This window comes from Phocoena phocoena, chromosome 4 (assembly GCF_963924675.1).
Source record: "Phocoena phocoena chromosome 4, mPhoPho1.1, whole genome shotgun sequence".
In the NCBI taxonomy this organism is placed as follows: Eukaryota; Metazoa; Chordata; class Mammalia; order Artiodactyla; family Phocoenidae; genus Phocoena; species Phocoena phocoena.
Genome location: NC_089222.1, coordinates 76,776,944 through 76,801,766, shown reverse-complemented (window position 1 = coordinate 76,801,766; position 24,823 = coordinate 76,776,944). Strand labels below are relative to the sequence as shown.

General features: G+C 38.4%; 1 protein-coding gene across 1 annotated transcript in view; it reads right to left on the bottom strand.

Moving 5' to 3' along the window:
* CCDC14 (coiled-coil domain containing 14) overlaps positions 1-23,265 on the bottom strand; it is a 44,745-nt gene extending 21,480 nt beyond the window's left edge. The window contains exons 1-9 of the mRNA XM_065875852.1: positions 23,092-23,265; positions 16,251-16,306; positions 15,859-15,931; positions 15,547-15,616; positions 15,332-15,454; positions 6,987-7,223; positions 6,779-6,873; positions 5,415-5,916; positions 2,968-3,109 (exon numbers count right to left, since the gene is read on the bottom strand). Of these exons, the coding sequence (XP_065731924.1) occupies positions 2,968-3,109; positions 5,415-5,916; positions 6,779-6,873; positions 6,987-7,223; positions 15,332-15,454; positions 15,547-15,616; positions 15,859-15,931; positions 16,251-16,306; positions 23,092-23,265 (1,472 nt within the window). The remainder of the gene's footprint in view (positions 1-2,967; positions 3,110-5,414; positions 5,917-6,778; positions 6,874-6,986; positions 7,224-15,331; positions 15,455-15,546; positions 15,617-15,858; positions 15,932-16,250; positions 16,307-23,091) is intronic.
* Positions 23,266-24,823: the final 1,558 nt, after the last annotated feature.

The following is a 24,823-nucleotide window of genomic DNA, read 5'->3' as shown; positions in this document are numbered from 1 at the left end:
CAGGGCAGAAATAGAGACACAGATATAGAGCACAAACGTATGGACACCAAGGGGGGAAAGCAGCAGGGGGTGGTGGTCGTGGTGTGATGAATTGGGAGATTGGGATAGACATATATATACTAATATGCATAAAGTAGATAACTAATAAGAACCTGCTGTATAAAAAAATAAATTAAATAAAATTCAAAAACTAAATAAAAAGCTAAAAATAAAAAGTGAAATAAAAGCAAACTATCTATTCTTCCTCTAGTAACTTCCATCTGGAAGAATTATGTTACCATTTGTCAAATTATCAGGCCAAAAGACTGAAGGCCACACTCCAGCTCCTCCCATTGACATCCACTTCAGCTTTTGTTCTGTGTGGGTACACAATGGTCTCATATTTGAGTCTAATATCAGGAAATGGTCGTGAATTCTAAGTTGCCCTTTGAATATTAAAGTCCCTCTCTAGCTGAACTGGAACCCCCACAGCCCTCACCCAGTAAAGTTTGGAATGTGCCAGGCCTTTTGGTGGTCACAGTGAACAGGGTACTACAAACATTTTATGGGTAGGGACCAGGAAGGCTAAATGTTGAGCACTGTGTCAGGAGTCTCACATAAAAACTGCCCAGACCCAAATGCCAAAGAAATAATGCACCTAGCTATTTTTTTTTAAGCCACATGATGGCAATAAACACCAAGAAAGTCCTTAAAGATTAGTTTTCTGGCCATAAAGGAACAGGAAGTTTCAAAATGCCCAAAAAAGAAAGAAAAAATTTTTTTGATTGAAAAAGCTGAAAAACACTTTTGAATAAGCCTATGCATTCCAACTTTCATTTGTAATGGAGATTATGGATGTTTCTTTCCAAATAAAGATTACCAAAGAGGCAAAAAAATTCCTATACTTGTGCTGGAAATCTCATTCTGCTAAAAAGAGTATCTGACAAATTCCTCATTTTTCAATAATTTCAATTTTAGAAGGTCAGGTAAACAATGGCAGTAGCATGCTATTTAATCTTTGTCCTCTAAGGACACAGCCAAAAAGCTTTGATGCCAAGTCTGAAGAATTAGGTGAGACATTAAACTAATACCTTTAAAAAAAATTAACAACAAGCAGTGACCAATAAAGTATTAAGTCTCATTTTCTTAAGTGGCTTATAAATTAGCTCCTAAAGCAATTTTAAAATGTTCTAAGGAATATAAATAAATAACAATTACTGATATTTCCCATGGTCACAATGTTAAAATAGATAATATCTGGAGACTAAGTTTTAGTATGCTTGTTTAAGAAACTATTTGATAGTCATACCTTTAAAAACATATGTGTTTATTTTAAATGGATTACAGTACGTTCTTTTGTTCCACAAAATACACATAAATACTGAAGCATAAATAAGTTAGTCTCTACTTCCTAGCAGAAGCAATGCAGAAGCGTAGAAATTAAGATCAATGCACTCTAAAATCAAACTGCCCAGCCAGGTTTGAGTCTTGTCTCTGTTACATCTTAGGTATGTGACCTTGGGTTAAGTTACATAACCTCTCTGTGCCTTGGTTTCCTCATCTGAATAAGAATAACATAATACCTACCTCATAGAGCTGCTGTAAGAATTTAAAGAGATGACATATAAAGAATAATATATGGCATATATTATATTATGTCTTATGGCCTGGCACATAAGAAACATTCAATAAATGTTAGTAGTAGTATTGGCTATTACCATTATTATTATTTATACTTGGTGTTGCTTTTGAAAAACTAATGCTATTATAGGGATCCCTTAGGTCAGGATTAAAGACAGTATTATTAGAATTTAAACCAGAAACCCCACCATATACCACAGTATCTAAAGACTAATGACCTTTAGAGAAATAATCCTAAACGAGTAAATCTCACTAAGTGTCGTGCCTTTGCAGGCTCCAGATCCATGAATTTAAGCTATCCTCCAACTAGGAATCCTATTTTGTTGCTTTCCAGTTTTTTAAAATTATGCAGGTCCTTGCAGTTCCCATCTGGTACAATGTCTATAGCTCACGCAACTATAATGCCCTCTCAGGGCACACTCACACACTGCAGTGCTGCAGAAGCACCTGAAAGTGTCCTCCAATCCTCTGCAAAGTGTACTGACAGACACTGGAGCAGGGGGCTTGGTGATCACCACCGAAATGTTCAAAGTTAAGATATTATTGATAACGTGTAAGTGATTTCTGTATTTCAAGATTAGATACCTGGTTTATATCTTTTCTAAACAAATTAAGGCCATAATATCAACATAAGTTAAGATAGCCAAAAGAAAAATTATCTAAGAATTTAAATGAGTTTTTTCCTATGTCTGAATGTAGTGGGGCGACTGGTGTTCACCCATATTAGGTTCGCCTTTCCTTTGGAGTATATGGAAGTATGAGAAAATTTCATGTCCCAGATCTTTATATTAGGCAGGGCCATATTCCTCATTTTAGCCTATAAAATACAAGTAGAAGTGAGACTATCATACTTCTGGGCCAGGGCATGTAAGAGTTGGTTTGCCATATCCATGTTCTCTTTTTCCTAAATAACATATACTGAGATAGTAGATCCTAAGACGGAGGGAACCTAAATCCTGAGTCACAGGATAGCCTCAGATGACCCATGCTGGTCTTGGTGCGAGGGAGAAATAAACTTCTGCTGTGCTATGCCATTGAGATTTTGGAGTTTGTTACTGTATGGCCTAGACTGGCCTGATAAATACCTTGAGGTAGTTCATTTTCCTCTCCATTCACTACCAACCAAGTGATAACAGATGTAAAAAAATATGTACTAGTGGGCAGAAGTAACGGAAGAGTTAGAGAATGCCAGCAATATTTGGAAAACAGGGAAGAAAAAGTAGCAGCACAGTAAGACAGTATATATCTATTTTCCTTATGAAGCCCTAGATATATCATTAGGCACTTTTGTTCTGGCCACGGGACATCTTTGCATGGAGACAAAAAAATTCAAAGAGCAATTCTTACCTGCGTAAATGAGCATTTTCACTTCTTAGTGGTTGCATGGCCAGTGCTATTTCAACCTGAATATTTGTGTTTCCATTTACTGTTGGAAGCAGAGATATATACAACTCCAGTTCTGTAATCAACCTCTGAATTTCTGAATCTTCTATAAAAGGCAGAAGAAATGAGTAAAGACAATATCATAAATTATTTTTGGATAAGATTATTCATATGTATTACTAAAAAAGAAAATATTTCAGAAATATACATACATGCTATAAACAAACTCAACTCAGTTATTTATGAATTTATTATACAAATCCTATTTTCCTCTTTCCTGCCACCTGCATTTCCTTACTGAAAAGAATTCTAAAGACATTAAGTTCAGTAAACTAAAGATTAATCTTAAGTCACAGAATTATATCAGTGATTTTTTCAGTTAAAACGTCTAGTAGGAAGATGGTTTATATATATCTCCTAGTTCACATTTACCAAAAGACTATATATTAGACTCCTATAATTGCTAAAGGGTTTCCTATAATTAATTACAGTATTAACATTTATAATACAACCTTTGATCCTGGCATAAACAAATAACTCACTTTAGGTGATTCAATTTGGCAACACATTGAGGAAAGGTCTACTAAGATAAGATTTTATTATTTAATTTTATAAAGTAGGTTAACACAATCAGCTACACTTCATTGGATGTAGCATCAAAAGCAGTTATCATTTTTGTTATTAATTGTGGGGAGTGGATGGTTTGGGAGGTGGCAAACAGTCACAGGGAGAAGGTAGATTTTAGATCTTTTGTCCTTTTATTTTTGTCCCCTCATTTCTATTCAAATTTTCTGTGAACTGAAAACATTTGATAAATATAGTATTAACTGTCTGATATCCAAAAGAGGTAAAGAGTATTCTAGTTACAAAAATTTACTCAACTCCATGAGTATTTTAACACCCTGATGGAATGTTTACATGCACATAGTAAACAACTGTGCCCAATTACAGAGCAGACTTCTACCAATCCTCCATAGAGGGGTTTTACTTGTAAGCATTGGAGGCCGAGACCTGGGCTCCACCATTTTCTAGCAATGTACCTTAGTCAAATTACTTAACTGTTGAAGCCTAGGTTTCTTCATAGTTAAATGGAGATAACAACAGTACCTCATAGGGTTGCTGTGAGGATTAAACGAGATAATGCATATAAAACACTTAGCACAGTGCTGGGCACGTGGTAAGCGCTCAGTAAATGATATTGTTACTATTATTATTGTTACCAATGATTAAGTATTTGGTTAAGAAAATAGTAACAAACTTAAAGTCTAAAACCACAGGAGATTTTAATATATTAAACCACTGGATCAACAGTGCTACAATCCTTTAGATAAATTTTAACATTTGGTACTTTTTTTGTCAGCCTGCAAATATTAGGTATTCAATCAGTGCTTCCACAATTAATTACTGTGTTTTCTAGATGACAAATCTGTAACTCACTCCAAATGAAAGCCATTATTTAGAATATACACCTATAATGAAAACATATGAATATGACCTGGCTCAAATGTCTCTTAACTCCACCCAAGACATTTTTCTTGATTTAATTAAAAAATCCCAAGAGTGAATTTAAAAGGGCATAAAAAGTTTTAGGTTCCTTCTCAAAGTGAGATTTGTTAAACATTATAACAGTTGGTTATTAAAGAAATGATGAGAGGAAATTTTCTCCACCTTTTTAAAATAGGAAAAAATTATCATTCTATTCTAGGGAGTTAATCATGTTTAGGGTTCTCTAACCCCTTAAAGTTTATCTCTATAACTGGTTGAATCTTTTCAAGGTCCTTTGAATCAAGCAGAATGAATACACACTTTCAAGTAAAAGACTGTTTGATATTCCCTAGCACATTTCAAATCCACAGGAAACAAGAGGAGCAAAACCTAAAAAATAAGAATAAAACAGACAAAATTCATTTCCTCATTAGCACAAGACATATTTCTATGGAAAATATCACAAACTCCATGTCAGTTATTCTGAATTTAAATGACATGCCACAGGGACTTTCCTGGTGGTGCAGTGGTTAAGAATCTGCCTGCCAATGCAGGGGACATGGTTTGATCCCTGGTCCAGGAAGATTCCACATGCCGTGGAGCAACTAAGCCCATGTGCCACAACTACTGAGCCTGCACTCTACGGCCTGTGCCACAACTACTGAGAATACGCACCACAACTACTGAAGCCCATGTGCCTAGAGCCCGTGCTCCACAACGAGAAGCCACCACAGTCAGAAGCCCACACGCTGCAACAAAGAGTAGCCCCTGCTCACAGCAACTAGAGGAAGCCCGTGCACAGCAACGAAAGACCCAACGCAGCCATAAAAAATAACTTTAAAAATTAATTAATTAATGCTAAAATTATTTAAAAAAATAAAATAAATGATGTGTCACAGAAAATTATAAAGAAAGTCTTTATCTACCTTGTTCTGCTACCAGGGCCTTGAGCTCTCCCAACAAATACTTGATAGTTCTAACTTTTTCAGCACTCTGGTTCACATTTTTTGCATTCTGCACATCCTTTATTCTTGTATCTTGCATGGGTATGTTTAAATCCTTTCTTTCACTTCTGACCTCTCCAATTTGTTCTTTAACATATTTTTCTTCTTTAATAGCCAAGAAATCTGGCTGTAATAGGGTGGGGCTGCAGCAAGTCTGACCGTCTGGATGAGAACCCAGCAGTTTCGTGTATGTTTGGAAATACTTTAGTAGGTTTGGTTCCTTAGGAACTCTTTGTTGTGGCAGAATTCCATTAGCAAGACCCAGCTGCTGAAATGTTGGAGTAGCTGGTTTGTCAGTTTGGGGCAGGCTACATGGAACTCCAAGACTAGTACTGAAGGAATTCCTTAGAACATCATCAGTACAGTCCACAGGAATTGTTCTACCTTGTGATACAAACTGGTTGTCACCATCAGTCTGAACTTCCTAAAGAAAGAAAAAAACAAGTTAAGCCTTCAAAAATGTGAGCACTGACTTGTAGGCATTAACTATAATAAACTCAAATGAAAAATGTTAGAAGATGACATTTGCAGGATAGAGTTATAGATTACCAGTAAATAAACTGAATTTCCCCTCAGCACAATATTCTAGCTTTTTAAAGCCTCTGCAATATGGGAACATTATAAAGCCATGACTAAAATAGATCGTTTACAAATATCACACATGGTTTAAAGACATCAAAAATTAGTCTACTTTGGGACTAAACAAAATTCCACTTTGGGAAATTACAATGTAAGAAAATAAGGTGAAAAAGCTTTTGCACAAATATATTTAGAGAAATGTTATAGCGGTAAAAACTTCCTTAAATGTCTAACCATAGGTGAGTAGTCACACAGACCATGGTATATTCACTACATAGAGTATTAACAACTTATTAAAAATTTCAAAAAGGTAAATTACAATAAAATGTTAAGTGAAAAAAGCAGTATATAAAACGTTATAAAATTTAATTATGATGATATTTTTAAAAGAAAACTAACTTAACAAATTAAAACCAGAAAACAAAACCTACACAGAGAATTAAATAACTGGAACATGCTCTATCAACGTGTTAACAGCAATTATGCCTGGGTGGTAGGTATGGGTGATTTCTTTTTTCAAGTAATCTCTTTCCCTTTCCCCCTTCCCCAATTAATAGGTAAAACTTTTCTAATACAAAATAACTTGAAAAAATAATTGGTCTTTACATCCTAGGGCATTAAGATACAATGAGCAAATTCAATTTTCTCTCAAGACGACAATTTCTGAAAGCAAATTACTACTTATATAGTATATAAACTGTACTCACAGAATGAACCACTGGAGGGCAGGGTGGTTGCTGAGGTAACTGGACTGGGGTAGAGGTGGATAAGCTATAATTAGAATATGGAGATGCCTGAGATTCTAAAAGGGAAAAGGGAAAAAAAAGTCATTCACATCTCAGACTGCTTATACAATTACCAGGCAACTTAATTAGAGCTTATAATCATGCCTTTTAAAACGTCATTCATACTAACCAGAACCAGACGCAGTGTGGCAAGGTGCAGTAGGAATTCCATTAGGGTTGTTCTTTGAAGCCAAGTTATTCATCGGTGACATTTGAGTCTGCACATGCTCACAGAGGGCTTGGTATATTATGGGTGAATACATTCTATAATGATCTTGTAGTGACCAATTTTGTGGTATATCTGATGAGTCTCTTTCACTTCCAGCAGAAGCATCATTAGGAATCTGTTTCTTATTATCTGAAGATACTAATGTGGAAGAAGGGAAAAAAGTTCTTGAAATACGATTCTTCAAAAACCTTTACCATAAGATATTAGGGAAAAAAGGACTCTCAGAAGTAGCTATCACCCCTAAAGAAAATCACCTCAAATGATTTTTTTTTTTTTTTGCGGTACGCGGGCCTCTCACTGTTGTGGCCTCTCCCGTTGCGGAGCACAGGCTCCGGACGCACAGGCTCAGCAGCCAAGGCTCACAGGCCTAGCCGCTCCGTGGCATGTGGGATCTTCCTGGACCGGGGCACGAACCCGTATCCCCCTGCATTGGCAGGTGGACTCTCAACCACTGCGCCACCAGGGAAGCCCTCAAATGATTTTTTTAAAGTAAGTAATGAATTAGGTTCTCCAGTCAAAAATCATCTACACTATGTCTTTAAAATCTTTATTAAACACTACTAATAAAATCTCTCCAATTACGAAGACCTCTCTTAGGGGGGTTACTTCTCTCTAAAATCCAGTAAAACTCTTTCACCTTGCTCCTTGTCCAGTTCATGCTCTTGAGAGGGGGAATGCAATAGAAAAGACAGATACCTTGTACAATTCTGATGCTTTGACAATAATAATGATAAAGATAAATAAATGAGAGCTTTTAGAGTGAGAATAAAAGTAGATTTAATCTACACATTGGCTCTCAGACAAGAACTTAACCTGACATTTAAAGTCTCCAAAGCTTAACCATGACATACTTTTCCAACCATCTTCCCAACACTCTCAACTAAGAAATTTTTCATTCCAGTCAGGCCATTTTAGACACCTAAAACAAGCTTTTCTCACTTTCCCAAAACATTACTCATGATGAACCATTCTTTCCAATTCAATTCTACCTACTCACCAAAGCTCATCTGAAGGCTTCTCTCTCCCATGAAGCCTTTTCCAGTCACTCTAGTCTAGTGACTGCTCTTCACCATCCCAGAGCACATATTGTCTATACAAATCATATATCACTTGCATATTGTACTATATTGCTTATGTTTCATTCTCTTGTCTACCTGACTAAACTATAAGATTCTTTAGGCAGGACTGTATTTATACTTCATTACTTTCTCCCACAGAGTCTTGTATTAATCTATGTACAAAGCAGTACAAAGTAGAAACCTGGTATGAATACACTAATACATGAAAAACAAGAGTTTTCTACATAGCACTACTCTATAGATCACTATCAAAATCTATTTCTTTGTCTAATAAGATCCCCTTCCCAAATGTTTTTTTAAAGACTATTAATAGAAATGAGAGTGTTCTTGGTAGATCATAGGTTATCAGAGTACAAAGTAAGTTCAGAAAAATATACAGCTTTTGGCAAAAGCTTACCAAAGCTAAATATATATTCTATGACATAGCAATTACACTTCTGGGTATATACGTAACAGAAATGAGTGTTTATGTCTACTAAAACAGTGGTCCCCATCCTTTTCGGCACCAGGGACCAGTTTCGTGGAAGACAATTTTTCCACAGACCGGGGCGGGCGGGGGAATGGTTCAGGCTGTAATGTGAGCCATGGGGAGTGATGGGGAGCCAGGGGGAGCGGTGGAGGGCAGTGGGGAGCGATGGGGAGCGGTGGGGAGCCATGCGGAGCGGCAGAGGAAGCTTTGCTGGCTCGCCTGTGGCTCACCTCCTGCTGTGCGTCCCGGTTCCTAAGAGGCCGTGGGCGGAGGAACTGGGGACCCCTGTACTAAAAGATGTGTACGAGAATGCTCACAACAGCTTTATTTGCAGTAGCCAAAAACTGAAAACACCCAAATAGCCATGAATAGTAGAAATGGATGAATTGTGGTATAGTCATCTGAAATATACAGCAATGGAAAAGAACAAATTACTGATATACTCAAACTACCTATATGAAATTAACAGATATGATGTTGTGTGAGAGTCAGACACAAGACTACATAGTGTACAACTGCATTTACATGAAGTTCAAAAATAACAGAACTATCCAATGGAGATAGAAGTCAGAAAAGTGGTTACTCAAGGATGAGGAGATAGGTGGTGGTGAGAATACTGAGGGGTAGGAGCCTGGTAGGGTACTGAAAATGTTCTATATTTTCATCTGGGTGGTGACTATATGGGTGTACCCCATATGCAAAAATTTATTGAGATTTATGCACTTGCTTTATGAAAGTTACTCCTTAATTATTTAAAAAGTGAAAACAGTTAAATTTTTTTAAATGGTATGGAATTCCCCAAATACATATACAATTTATTGAAAATAAAAACATTGCTAAAAGCATAAAACCTACAAGTAAAAGCAAAAAGTTAAAGGCAGATGAAATATTATAACCAATAAAGATAGAAAAATACTACTAAATTAATATTTGACTATGAAAATGGTTGGAGATATTGGATGCTTCCATTTTGACTTGGGCTATACTCTTCCTTTTGAGATAATCTATTGCTGTGAACATACTTCCTTGGCCTGAATATGAGCTCTAACAGTTACTAGCTGAATAACTTCTGGCAAATTATTTAACCTCTCTTGGCCTCCTCTTCCTCATCAGAAAAATGATGATAAGAGCATTACCTATTTCATAAGACTGTTGTGAAAAGTAAACAGCACATGTAAAGTATCAATGTCTAGCACATAGTGAGAACTCAATAAATGTTATATCTGTTACCAAATGGCTACAAAGTCTTAATACGGACAAATAAATATTTCATATTCACAAATCTTCCCAACTGCAATCAATAAAATATCTCTAACCATGTGCCCTCTGAGATGACATGCAGTAACAATTATTCTTCACTCCCTGAATATATGAGCTACAACAAATTGGTTAATAAACATTTCTGTAAAAAAAAAATTATTTCTTAGTGGAAATACAATTTTATGATAAATCAAATGGAAAAGCATCCTCCTAAAATAGTTTAACTTTGAAATCTAAAATGATGAAGGGTGAGATCACAGGCAGCCCACGGCCATCCAGCACATTACTCTTCCTTTCCTCCTGATTCCTAGGTCTCTCTTCTGCTCCTGGCCTTTCCTCCTGATTCCTAGGTCTCTCTTCTGCTCCTGGGTTTCTTTTGGTCCCATAAGATAAGAATTGTCTGGTTTGAGGAATTCTCAGATTTTACACTCATAGTTCCCAAGCACTGGCACTCATTCACTTTTCAAGGGATGGTTTTCACAATCTCTGATAAAGAGGAGCTACAATATTAGGCCTTTGCCAGCAGATGGCATCATCCAACATAAATTAATAAACCTCAAACACTTCTTAAAATTCAAAGCTTTAGAAACATGACTTACTTGGCTCCTTTATTAACTCACTCTATGTGAAACTCTACTGAGAATGTTGTATATCTGTATTTAAGAGACAAAATCTTAAAGCAAATTATCTAAGACAAGTTAAAAACCATAAATGGATACACAATTTTGAAATTAAAAAAAAAAAAAACACCAACAACAACAAAATAAGCCTGTTACTACACAAATACAAATGAAGTATATTTTCTTGCTCCTGTTCACTATAAAAAAGCACCCTACATAAACATTTTACCAAACAGCTTAGGACAGCAATGCCTAACTGGTGTCAGGTGATAACTATTTATTCAGTCCACAAAACTTTTTCTGTCCTTGAATTTTAGCTGCTGTACAGCACTGTTGCTTGGATGTACAAGCATTGTCTGACAGGTAAGATAATTCCTGCCACCCAAATACAGAACAGACATCTACTGCGGATAAGAGCTGCTGGATGCCTATTATAATGTGAAATACGTGAAAGAACACCTGGCCTTGATACGGGCAATCAAAGCTCAAAATATTCTGCCTGTAGCAGTTTATTTCCCCAAGGTGAGGGCAGAAATATATACATGATACTGAAAGTAGGTCACATGCCCACAGCATTCAACACAGTTATCAAAATGTAAAAAGTTGCTTATTTAAAAAATGTCTTTTTTCTTTGAGTGTCAGGAGCACTCTCAAGCAAGCTCTCAACGCATTTCTGGAACTGCCTTTCTGCCTCCTTCCTCCCAGTATGCAACGGGGTGGGTGAGCGTGACTCCACAGACGCTCAGTGATCAGGCAGGTACCAGACAGAAAGTAAGTAAGGAGCCCAAGCCCCAGAAGACAGTTAACACCAAATAGTAAGATAATGTATGCTAAAGTTAAAATGATACATAGATACCAGTTAACATGCTGTAATAGATTCCTAAAGTTCTAGTTATGATTATCTCACTTACGCAGAGATGGAAAAGAAAGTAAGTGCTGAGTTTGGTTTTTGTGTATTTTGAGCACTTGTGCCAACAGAGCAAAAACCTTGTACTGGTTAACAGCTGCTAACCACAAAAAAGAAAAAAAAGATGATCCTTTCTAGACAGTGCTACAGTTTGGTAAACTAAAAAAGAGTAATTTAAGCAAAGGGAAAGAGGCTTCTGCTTCTGAAGAGTCAACTTTAGGAGTAAGTCAATGAGAACCACTTCTAATACTGCAACCCTAAAGGAGACTGTCCTATGGGATATAGGTCTTTCCGAGGATGAAAGTGTAGGGGAAATGACAATAAGATTATATCCTGATCACGGGCCAGAACTGCTGATCTGACTCTAATCCAAAGAAGAATTTAATGCCAGGGACCCAGAATGCTAGATCCCTCTCATTTGCTTCCCCAAACCCGTCTTCTACCCGTCTCCACCCTGCTCTGCTCTCTCTGGGATGCTAATCTGTGTGGATTACATTGGTAAGAGACATTCCTTCATGGGTCTCTTCTGCTCCTACACGTTTTGCTGGGTCTACCAAAAAAGTAAGGCCTTGACCTAAGCTCTGTACCTGGGCCATTTCTCAGGGTTGTGTTTGTACTGAGCAACTATGAGGGATAAGGTAATGTTTCCCCCTGAGACAAGTACAGGCTTGCTCACTACTTACTACAAAATCAGTGGATTCCCCAAGCTCAGCGGTCGTCAGCTGAAGCATAAACCTACAGCATGTGCAGTATCCACCTGGGCCCATCCCATCATCCCAGTGGGAAACGGCAGCAAGGGAGAACCAAGACAAATATGCTGCTGTGCATGAGTGATAAAGTCCTTTGTCTCTGACCCAGAGGCTCGTGTCTCCTGTCAACATGCATGACACAGTAAGGCTAAATTATTAGTTGTAAGAATGAAATCAAATCCCAGACCAGATATACAACAGGGTTCCAGTTGGGTCCAATCCAATGGGAGTCTCAGCATTATCATGGAAAGGAAGAAGCATGAATTCAAAGTATTTATTCCCAACTCCCTCTCTATGAGGCCACCTTGGGCTGGCTTTGTCACTGCTCTTCTCAAGGCAGCCTACTCTACACAACAGTATCTCTTGAGTCCCAGTACCCTCTTCCTCACCTCATTCCTTAAGGCCTAAGGATAATAAAAGCTCTGTTCCTGCTGCTAGCACTGGGCTAGCACAATCCCTTGTGGTTTCCGTATACTCTAGTCACATCTTTGTAATGAGTTTCTTTGCAAATAAACCATCTTAGAATTATCTTAATTTGAGTGTAGCCATCTATTTTCTGTTGGAACTCTGATAACAAACAGCTAAGCTGGGATCCAACAAGTTGCTACCATGGCACCATTGCCAGCCATGTACATTCTAAATGAGAGTTCCCTGAGAAAGGGAGCCCTGGACAAAAAGTAACCTGCCTTGAGAAAAAAAAGTAAGAGACTGGAGGAATAGGTAGATGGCGCTACCACTCCTTTCTTTGTCCACTGGGCCCCCAAAATGGGCTTCTACTTTAAGAATTAGACCAGGGGTTAGCACACTTTTTCTTAAAAGGCTAGAGAATAAACATATTACGTTTATCAGGGTCGATTGTCTCTGTCACAACTACTCAACTCTGCCACTGCAGCACAAAAGTAGCCATAGAAAATACATAAAGGTGGTCCATGGTAAAGAATCCGCCTTCCAATGCAGGCGACACGGGTTCGATCCCTGGTCGGGGAACTAAGATCCCACATGCCGCCGGGCAACTGAACCTGTGCACCACAACTGCTGAGCTTGAGCACCTCAAGGAGAGAGCCCACGTGCTGCAAACTACAGAGCCCACGCACCCTGGAGCCCACGTGCCACAAGTAGAGAGAGAAAACCTGCACACCACAACCAGAGAGAAGCCTGTGCACCACAATGAAGAACCCGTGCGTCACAACAAAAGATCCCACGTGTCTCAATGAAGATCCAGTGTGCCGCAACTAAGACGCAATGCAGCCAAAAAAAATAATAATAATACTTAAAAAAAAAGAAGAAAATACATAAATGAATTAGTATGGCTGTGCTCTGATAAAACTTTATTTACAAAATAAATGACTAAACATTATTTATAAAGCAAAACTGGCTATAGTATGCTGACCCTGGTTTAGATGAATGTTGTCCAATAGAAATATAACGTAAACCATATATGCAACTTTAAATTTTCCAGTAGCAATATTAAAAAAATTAAAAATGGGTAAAATTAATTTTCATGCTTTATTCAAATCAATATAGCCAAAATATTAACATTTCAATATGTAATTAACATTAAGTTATTTTTTGCATTAAATATTCTAAGCATACTGTGTATTTTACTATTAAGCACATCTCAATCTGGATGGTAAATTTTCATCAGAAATCCTTGATCTGTATTAGATTTAATAAAATTTACAGTTGAAAAAAGTAGATTCACATACCTGTTATTCCAAACATACTTAAAAGTTTTCTAATAACTGGATCAAGTACCAGTTTTCAAATTAAAATTAAATTTAAGTAAAATTAAATAACATTTACAATTCAGCTCCTTGGTTGTACTAGCCATACTTGGAATGTTCAATGGCCACATTTGGCTACAGACTGCCATCTTGAGCAGAGCAGGTCAAGACAATACGAGGCTAAATGTGACTGGCCTCCAAGATAGGTTAGTAAGTTGTTTCCTCTGCCTTAGTTCTCTGACTCAGGACCACCTGCAACATCAACCTGTAGTCCTATGAATGTTCTGCCCTCGTTTTCTCAGCCTCTTTGCCTGGATCCTGATCTCTTAATACCCAGGGCTATTGCTGTAGATAATTGTCTAGACTTCACTCCTTGCCTAAGCTGAATCTAAGCGTGCACTGCTGTGTTAACATTTTTGGCCCACCTGAACTGTGGAACTAGCTGGTTCCATTCTTGACCATCTGAATTCCCATTGTGGACTTTTATTTTTTCTTTTTAAATAAATTTATTTATTTAATTTTGGCTGTGTTGGGTCTTCGTTGCTGCATGTGGGCTTTCTCTAGTTGCAATGAGTGAGGGCTACTCTTAGTTGCGGTGCGAGGGCTTCTCATTGTGGTGGCTTCTCTTGTTTCAGAGCATGGGCTCTAGGCGCACAGGCTTCAGTAGTCGTGGCTCGCAGGCTCTAGAGCACAGGCTCAGTAGTTGTGGCACACAGGCTTAGTTGCTCCATGGCATGTGGGATCTTCCCGGACCAGGGATTGAACCCTTAACCACTGCACCACCATGGAAGCCCCATTATGGACTTTTTCATTTCCATTTTGGGCTATCTTGTTCTATAGACCTCTACGGAACAGCATAATCAAAACTCGATTATTCTAAACTGCTTGCTGAATTATTACACTTAATTAAGTCAGCAAGATTAACTGTGAGGGTATAAAACATCCTTGGCCACAGTCACCATCAATCAGTGGCAGGCCTTCTTTCCTTACATATCTTATCCAACTTGGAATTTTACCTTCCTATTACCATGTCTTCTAACTGCAGCTCAAAAATTGAGCTATTGAACCTACTTAAAAAAATATACATAAAGTATTTTTAAAACAATGAATGTACACATGAAACCCAACCAATTTGTGAATATCTATGAAAACAAGGGGCAGGGAGAACAAAGATAACTCTATATACCTCCCAAATGTCAAAGTAAGTTTGAACCTTTCCACCTACAAACCTAGCCACTTTTTTTTCTACTTTTCTTCTTGGGAAAGTAACTACTCAGTGATTAGAAGCTGAACAGAGGGAAAAAAAAAGCACAAGCACACACACACACCTGAATAACCAATGTTATTAAAATGAAACCAACTGCATAATCCCAATAATTTATCAAAACCCCCAGAATTAAGTATTATATTTAAATAAATAAGAGAAAAAAATACTTACAAATTTCCTTCCAGACTACAGAAGGTACAGTATGTTTTTCATGTCCTTTCTTTTTAGGTCCATATCGTTTGCTTTCTACAGGTCTGGGGTTATATCTATTTTCTGAATATGCTATTTCTGAACCTACTATTAATGAAAACAAAAACTCATTAGCATTAAAAGAACTACTTAATTGAGAAAAGGTGATCAGCAAAGAAGCATTTAAAAAATAAAACCTGAATCTTCATTTCTCAGAATGTCCCACAGCAAAGAAGCACAACCATCAAGCCCTTGTACAGTTTCAGTCTGCAAAGAGAAAGTCACTTAGAAATTTGTACACAAAATTTTAATGCAGGAAAAAAAATTCTGTAATTTAAAAATTTCCCTATTTAGAAGCAATTTATTATTGGTAGAAGACTTGTTTTAAAGTAAAAAGTCTTCATTAGAGCAATTAATACTTTACTTCTGAATTTTTATTCCCACTTCTTAGCTTTTACCTGAAAACTAATTAAAATAGCATATATTGTATTTATTCAGTTTAATCTTACCTGACTTTCTGAATCAGAATGAGTGGGATAGCCAGAATCTGCATTAAGACGAGCTATCTTTCTCAAATGGGTCCTAGAAAACAAGTTTGTTAATATCTTTACATATGACACAAAAAGTTGTTTTCCCAAAATATATTATAAATAGACATTCTCTTTCCAGTGAAGGTTGGATAAGAAAGTTTGTCCATGTAAAAGATGGATTTATGCAGGACTTTATGAAGATTGTAAAGACTAAAATGATCAACATGGGTAAGATATGAAAAGTCCCTCCCCAGACTTTTGTGAAGGTAGAGACCCATTTAGTTCTCCAGGGTAGGAAAACTTTAGTCTAGCCCAAACACTTGAAAATCTCTTGAGATTTCCTGAAGTTGTAAACTTCTTTACGTACTTACCCTTTCTTTCCATTTGTTAATTTAGCAGGTCCAGTGTGCTTTCCTGAAGATAATACCTATGACATAATGCATTATATTGTAGTATATATACAAATATTTTTTCTATTACATTCTCAGTATGCTGTTTGGACAAAACCTGAAATGTTATTCATTGTTTCCGTTCCCTTTTTTACTGTGGTAAAACATACACAAAATAAAATGTACCATTTTAGCCATTTTAAAGTATACAGTTCTGTGGCATTAAATACATTCACATTGCTGAGCAACCAACACCACCATCCATCTCCAGAACGTTTTCATCTTCCCAAACTGAAATTCTGTACCCATTAATCATCCCCTCCTCCCCTAAGCTCCTGGTAACCACCCTTCTACTTTCTGTTGCTATTAATTGGCTATTCTGGGAAGTTCATATAAATGTAATCACACACTATTTGTACTTTTGTGACTGGCTTACTTTGCTTAGCACAATATCTTCATGTTGTAACATGTACAAAATTTCCTTCCTTATTAAGGCTAAATAATACTCCTTTTTTTTTTTTTTTTTTGCGGTACGCGGGGCTCTCACTGTTGTGGCCTCTCCTGTTGCGGAGCACAGGCTCCGGACACGCAGGCTCAGCGGCCATGGCTCACGGGCCCAGCCGCTCCGCGGCATGTGGGATCCTCCCGGACCGGGGCATGAACCCGTGTCCCCTGCATCGGCAGGCGGACTCTCAACCACTGCGCCACCAGGGAAGCCCCAATACTCCATTTTATATATGTACCATGCTATTTTTAATAAAACCCACAATTACAACTGAACTCTTATAATTTGTTCTATATAGAATGTCAAGCAAACAACACATACATTTGTGTCTTAAGTCTATTTAAGCTGAAAATGAAGTTGAGATATTATTTTAATCAGAAGTATCTACTATAGTAAGTTTGGACTATACTCAACCGCTGAACATGTTTTACATTCCCCAGTTCTTCAAAACATACAAGTTAATTCAAGATACAGGGCAGAGTCCATAACTCTGATTTTATTTATCCACGTTCTTTAGAATGCCTGACAAGACTAGCACATGAAAACTCTACCATTCCTCTTTATCTATATCTCATTCTCTCAATCTTTTTTAAACACATATGTTGTTTTTTTAATTTTTGATTTAAAAAATACCTTAGGTGGGCTACCTTTTGTGTAGAATAAAGAAAAAAATTTGCTTCTACATGCATCCAATACCTTGAGAGTTACAAAAGAAATAGTTAATTGTAGTTGCCTCTGGGGAGGGAAACAATCTGGGAGACAGAGCAAGAAGGGAAACTTTCCATGGTATACCTTTTTATATCTTAAAAACTTTATATCATATAATCTCTATTCAAAATATAACTTTTAAAAGACACAAATTCCCTACTCACTCCCTCATTTTAGCCTTCAGGTGTAGTCACTGTTCGCAGTTACACTTAGGATTTTTCTTGACATGTTTACATATTTCATTCCAAGACAGCTTTGAACACTAACTATTAAACTTTCTGGAGTTATACAATATTCTATTATTTGCTTGAATATGTACACTCTCCTTCTAAGAATGCTACTGAGAATACATTTTTTTAAATTGGGTTGATAAAAAGTTTTACTTCTCCTTCAGATAACTTCGAATATGATGGAGTCATAAAGCCAGCAGTGAGAACCAACATTGGCGGAAGTAAGATCCCATATAACATAGCTCCACTGGCCCCTGCATGACCCCCTTAGGGTCTTTCCTTTCACAATATCTATGTTGGTGTCCTGGTCAGGACCACAATAAAAAGCCAAACCATTGTGCTGCTAGGTCTAAAAACAACTACCACAATAATTATCTTTCAAAATTAAAATTAGTATACTATCTGAGATAAATAATGGCATAATTGTAAGATTATATATAGCATTTCTCCAAAAAACACACACATTAGGTTATATTACAGAAAAGCAGGCAGAGAAAATTAACCAAAATAAAGCACCCTGTAACAGTATCACACTGGCACATTTCCTTCAAATTTATTTTGTATTCTTTATTTTGAAATAATAGTACAAATAATTATATACATGTCACCAAGATTCCCCAACTGCTGACATTTTACTACATCTGCCATGTTCTCTCTCAAAAAAAAAGTATATAATTACGTTTTGTCTGAACCATTTTAGATTAAGTTACAGACACGATACCACTTTATATTTAAATATTTACTCCTGGGACTTCCCTGGTGGAGCAGTGGTTGGGTAGTCGCCTGCCATTGCAGGGGACATGGGTTCGATCCCTGGTCCGGTTGGATCCCACATGCCGGGGAGCAACTAAGCCCTTATGCCACAACTACTGAAGCCCACGTGCCTAGAGCCCGTGCTCCACAACAACAGAAGCCAGCACAATGAGAAGCCCGCGCGCTGCAATGAAGAGTAGCCCCTGCTCGCTGCAACTAGAGAAAGCTCGTGCGCAGCAACGAAGACCCAACGCAGCCAAACATAAATAAAATAAATTTATTAAAAAATATTTATTCCTAAATATTTCCTAAGGACAAGGTCACTCTCTCATATAACCAAAGTATAATTATCAAAATCAGGGAATTAACACTGAAACCATACTATAATCTAATCTACAGATCTTATTCACATTTTGCCAATTATCCCAACACTGTACTTTATAGAAAAAAAATTCTGGCCCCCATCCAGTCGAGGATCATATGTTGCATTTTAAGTTGTCCTATCTCTTTAGCCTCCTTTAATCTGGAACAGATCCTCGGGTTGTCATTCATTGTCTTTTACAGCCTTGACATATTTAAAGAGTATGAGCAGTTACTTTGGTAGAATGTCCCTCTGGACATTTAGACTTGTCTGCTTTCCCATGATTAGTTTCAGGTTGTGCTTTTTTGGCAGGAATACCACAAAAGGGATGTTGTATCCTTCTCAATACAATATGAGCAGGCATATGATGTCAGTTTGTCCCATTACTGGCGATGTTAAGTTTGATTAAAGATGGTGCCTATCAGAGTTTTCACTACAAGGTTACTATTTTTACCTTTGTAAATATTAAGCATTTTGTGGGGAGATACTTTGAAATTACACAGACATCCTATTAATCAAACTTTCGTCCAGTAGCATCCATTGAGGATTCTTGCCTTAATCATTTGTCAAATGGTGATTTTTCTAACTTACATCATTCCTTCTACATTTATTAGTTGGCATTCAACCTTAGTGAAGTACTTCTTCATTTGTTAGTATGGACTTACTGATTCCTATTTTACTTAACGGGTTATGATGCATTATTATCATTATTTATACTAACGCTCAACTTGTCCCAGATTCTGTCAGGAGGAGTGTTTTCAAACTGGCTCCTCTATCTTTTCAACATGTCCCCATTATTTTTTGAGCTAATGCTTACAATAACCTGATCCAGTTTTTTTTTTCATTGTGGTAACATGAAATCTACCCTCTTACCAAACTTTTAAGTGTACAGCATAGTATTGTTAACTATAGTATGATGATTATAGCAGAACTTACTCATCGTGCATAATTAACAGTTTATACTCATTGAATAGCAACTCTCCATTTCCTCCTCCCTCCAGCCCCTGGCAACTACCATTCTACCCTCTGCTTCTATGAGTTTCACTATTTTTAGATACCTTATATAAGTGGAATGATGCAATATTTGCCCTGTGACTGGCTTATTTCACTTAGCATAGTAGCCTCAAGGCTCATTCATGTTGCATATAGCAGGATTTCCTTCCTTTTTTTAAGGCTGAATACATGCCATTGGGTATCCACTAATCCATCAACGGACATTTAGGTTGTTACCACATCTTGGCTATTGTGAATAATGTTACATGAACACAGGAGTGCAAATATCTCCTCAAGATTCTGTTTTTAATTCTTCTGGATAAATATCCAAAGGGGGACTACTGTATCACATGATAGTTCTATTTTTAATTTTTGAGGAAACTTCACATTGTTTTTCATAGCGGCTGCACCCTTTTACGTTCCCATCAACAAGTGTACAAAGATTCAAATTTCTCCACATCCTCACCAACACTTGTTATTTTCTGGATTGTTTTTTGCTGTTGTTGTTTTGTGCTTTTTTTTTAATAATAGTTATCCTAACAGGTGTGAGGTGATATCTCATTGTGGTTTTGATTTGCATTTCCTTGATTAGTGATGTTGACCATCTTTTCATATACCTGTTGGCCATTTATTTGTACGCCTTCTTCGGAGAAATGCCTATTCAAGTCCTTTGCCCATTTTTCAATCAGGTTGTTTGGTTTTTTGCTGTTGAGTTGTAGGAGTTCCTTATATATTTTGTTTATGAACCCTTTATCAGATATATGGTTTACAAATTCTTCTCCCATTCCATAAGTTGCCTTTTCACTCTGTTGTTTCCATTTTATTTTTATATATCTAGGTCTCAGCTCTAGAGTTGACCATTTCTCCCAAAAGTCATGGTTCCTTTTAGTGGACAACAGTATTTAAAAACCAAGATCTAGGCAATAGCTGTGCTATTTGCTACTGGGGCTTCATATGACTAGATAGTTGCAATTTTGAGTCTTGTGTTTTTACTTTTAAGTCTTTTTCCATATTAACATAGTCTTCAAATTTTTTAATGGTTGTGTAGTATTTCCTTGAGTGGAAGTAATATAATATGCCCTTGGTTTGCTTCATATTTTTCACAGTCAAAAAACAAACCTGAAACGTTTTCATATACTGAAAATAGGCTTTCACATTCAAGATTAAAAGCTTAATTATTTGGTAACAGGTTATTAGTTGTTTAAAGGACCTAGATACAAACTGCAAAACCACTTTCCAAAACAAGTGCCCCAAATGGCAATGCATGACAGAATCAGTTTGCTTTATCTCACATTTACTCCCGCTAAGTATTATCATTAAACTTTCTACTTTGCTATTTGAGAAAATCGTAAATATTTCTTAGGAGTCATATCTCCTACCAACAAGTGCAAGATAAAATTACATTTGTAGAATAATTTAGTGTACTAAAGCCTTTCATTTCCACTTAATCCACACCCTGTGAGTTGTTATTACTTCTGTGAGATGGGAACCTAAATTTCAGAAAGGTGGCTTGTTCAAAGTCATATATCTAAGAGATGTTTAAAAGAGTAATGTTTAAAAGAATGGACTCTGGCACCAGCTATGTGGGTCTCAATCCTGTCTCCACTGCTAACCAGCTGTGTAATTGCAAGGAAGTTATCTGAAGTCTCCATCCCTCCATTTCCTCATCAATAAAATGAGGAGTGTTATCTACCTCCTAAGATTGTTGTGAAGATTAAATGAGAAATTACATGTAATATCTGTAGTAGTGCTACCCAAATGTTAGCTGCTATTACTATGATTGAGATGGTAATAAACTGTTTTTAAGGGGGCTAAATTGTGTTTGCACAATTCATGCCAAGTGTGAAACAGATGTTTTATCAGGTTCTCTCATTTAATCTCCCCAATTCTTTGAGGCAGAATTTTACACCTATTTTATAGATAAGGAAAAGGAGGCTCGGAGCAATAAAAAGTACTTTGCTTTCTATCACTATGACAGTAGTGGCAGAATTGGAATTTGAATCCAGAGGTGACTGTGACTACAAAAACCATGTTTTTCCCCCTTGCTGACTGCACGTATTCTGCATTCATTCAATATAAAAGAAAGATCTATAAGGGTGGGGCTGCTCTGGAAGTACTCAGGAAGAAAATCTGGAGCCAGGTTTTGAAAAAAAATGTAAAATTCACATTAATGGGGACGACAGCATTAAAAGTGAGTTGATAAATGAAGGAAGACCAAACAAAGGGATGCATGTGTGGATATACTTAAGGAGGAGTAAGATCAGTCTAAGTAGAGGGTCTGAGTGAGGACTGACTGATTCCTATTGGTTGACTGATTACCTGAAAATACAGAGATAAACTGTTTAGTAGCGGAGGAAGCCGAGCAATGTCTCTAGGCTGAAAAATGGCTTGATAAGGGTTAGCAAGGGCACAAAAGGGGCGCTGAGGGGCACCCAAACGATGGAAATGTGAGAGTGTTAGAGAAGACTTCTGTAAGTGGTCCTTGAGCTGAGGGACAAGAGACGGAAAGTGAAGATTTCAGGCAGAGAAGGGCATTCTAGTCAGAACAAAGAGCAAAGGCACAGAGGCCTGAGAGAACACGGGCGCCCAGGGCACTGGAGAACACACAGGTGAAGAGCTCTGGGTATTACTGGAATGGGGGTGGAGGCTGGTAAGGAATGCACGGGCCCGATCGAAAAATGGCTGTGTGGACAGGCCAAAGAACTGAGATTTTATCTTGGGAAAAAAACAGGAAGAAGTGTTCCAGAGCTGGGTTTTAAGCAGAAAAGAGAATCGATGAGGGGCGTGCATTTGAGGAGGGGTAAGGCTAAATGCAGGGACACTAACTGGGAGAGTTGTGGTTTTTTTTTTTTTAACTAGTAGTAAAATACCAGCAACTGTGACGGAAGATCCAGCTAGTAGCGGCACTTGTTGGAAAAGCCGAGAACCTGTAGTTGATGCAACAACGTCCTGAGACTCCAGGAGGTCAAGTCACCCACCCAGCGGCGGAGGCTGGACACGAACCCGGGGCCCACACCAAAGCCAGCGCTCAGGTGGACCCCAACGATTACAACAGAATATACATCTAAGGGCAGAGCGGCTGTGTTAGGGTGTTACGATTAGGTCCCCACCCCACCCCCGCCTCGTCTCCTCTCCCAGCATTTATTTTTAGTGCGGCAGCACTGTCTCCGTTTTTACTTTTTGTCCCAGGGAGCTCTGCACGTCTCCCGGCCCGAGGACTCCCTCCGTCCCTCTCCACCCTCACAGTGGACTCCTCAGGTCCGCAGACCTCACCTGGCCCGGTCGAGATCCGGACCTGACCATCCCTCGCAGCTTCAGAAAAGCCCAAGCGGAGGGAAGCAGAGCCGCACTGTAAAAGGAATTAACCGCCGCGGACTCCCGAACCCCCTTGGCCCGCCCCCGAAGCTTCCGCTTCCGGGAAGGAGCCCGCCGAACGCCGCGCCTCATTGTCTCCGGCGCGCAAACAAACCTCTCCTACCCGCAGTCCGCAGCCCTGCGCTTGCGCAATAGGCCCCTGTCGGACCCCGGCTCGTCACACTCCGGCGGAGGGCGAGAGACGCACAGAACGCCGGCGAGCTCGGCGTGGCCAGGTGCGGGGCGGAGCGGGGCCTGGCGGGGCGGGGGCGGGGCCTGGCGGGGCGGGGCGGGGGCGGGGGCGGGGCAAGGCCGAGCCGGGAAGGGCCGGGCGAGCAGCTGGAGCGCTGGGCTGAGCGGGATTTCGGATCACCTGGGAGACCTGAGTTCTGCGTCCTGCGTCCCTGCAGCGAGGGTTTCCATGGAGGAGCGCTGCCCTGCATCAGCTGGGAGAAGTGGCGAAGGGGACCCGCCGGGACCAGAGGAAGGGACTGCTGTAGAGGGCGAACAGGTTTCTGAAGGAATTCCTCTGGCTCTGGGTTTTGACTGTATTTTTAGTTGGTGTTTAGTATACCATTTTGAATGTATTTGTTCTTGATAATCAATAAAAATCAATCCTCGGTCTCGTTATCTCTGCGTAATTCTGATGACAGTTGCAAATTTTTCATTTTGTGGCCCTCGATCTCAGAACGGCGCTCATTAGTTGCGATTTTGGTTTTACTTCCAAGCATAGTTGTTTACTCTTCAGTGGAAGTAATCACTGTTAATAAAGAATAACAATATTCTTACCATTGGCATGCTGCACGAATTTTAATGTGAATGGCTTTGTTCTTTTAAGGCATTTAGTTTTGGGTTAATGTTTTAAATCAAGTTGGGGAAAAATTAATAACCCAATTGATTTCATTTTTTTAAAGGAAAAAAATCTACGTTTTGAAAGTCTTAATTAGAATTAAAATAACCCAGAAACTGAAATCTGTCCACCAATATATTGCACACTCATACTGAGTGATTTGGGGAAACGAGGTATTTAATAAATTTAGCTTTGAATTAGATTAAATTGTGAAAACCTCTCCCTTCTTCATCCCTCTTCTATAAGTGTTTAACATATTCACCTGAGGTTTCAGATGTTTTTCTTAGTTGACTTGACTTGTCAAAACTTATTCTGGAGCTTCCCTGGTGGTGCGGTGGTTGAGAGTCCGCCTGCTGATACAGGAGACACGGGTTCGTGGCCCGGTCCGGGAAGATCCCACATGCCGTGGAGCGGCTGGGCCCGTTAGCCATGGCTGCTGAGCCTGCGCGTCCGGAGCCTGTGCTCCGCAACGGGAGAGGCCACAACACTGAGAGACCCGCGTACCGCAAAAAAAACAAAAACAAACTTACTCTGATTTTTCTTATTTAATACCTGCTTATTTTAAGAAAGCATGTATTAATTAATACATGCTTATAGATAAGAAATAAAAATCACCCATGATCCCACTACCCAGGGAACACCACTCTTAACATTGGTGCATTCCCTTCTAGACTTTTTCCAACTGTGTACAGACAGTCCACACTTATGATGGTCTGACTAAGGATTTTTCAACTTTATGATGATATGAAAGCAATATGCATTCAGTAGAAACTGTACTTTGAATTCTGGATTTTGATCTTT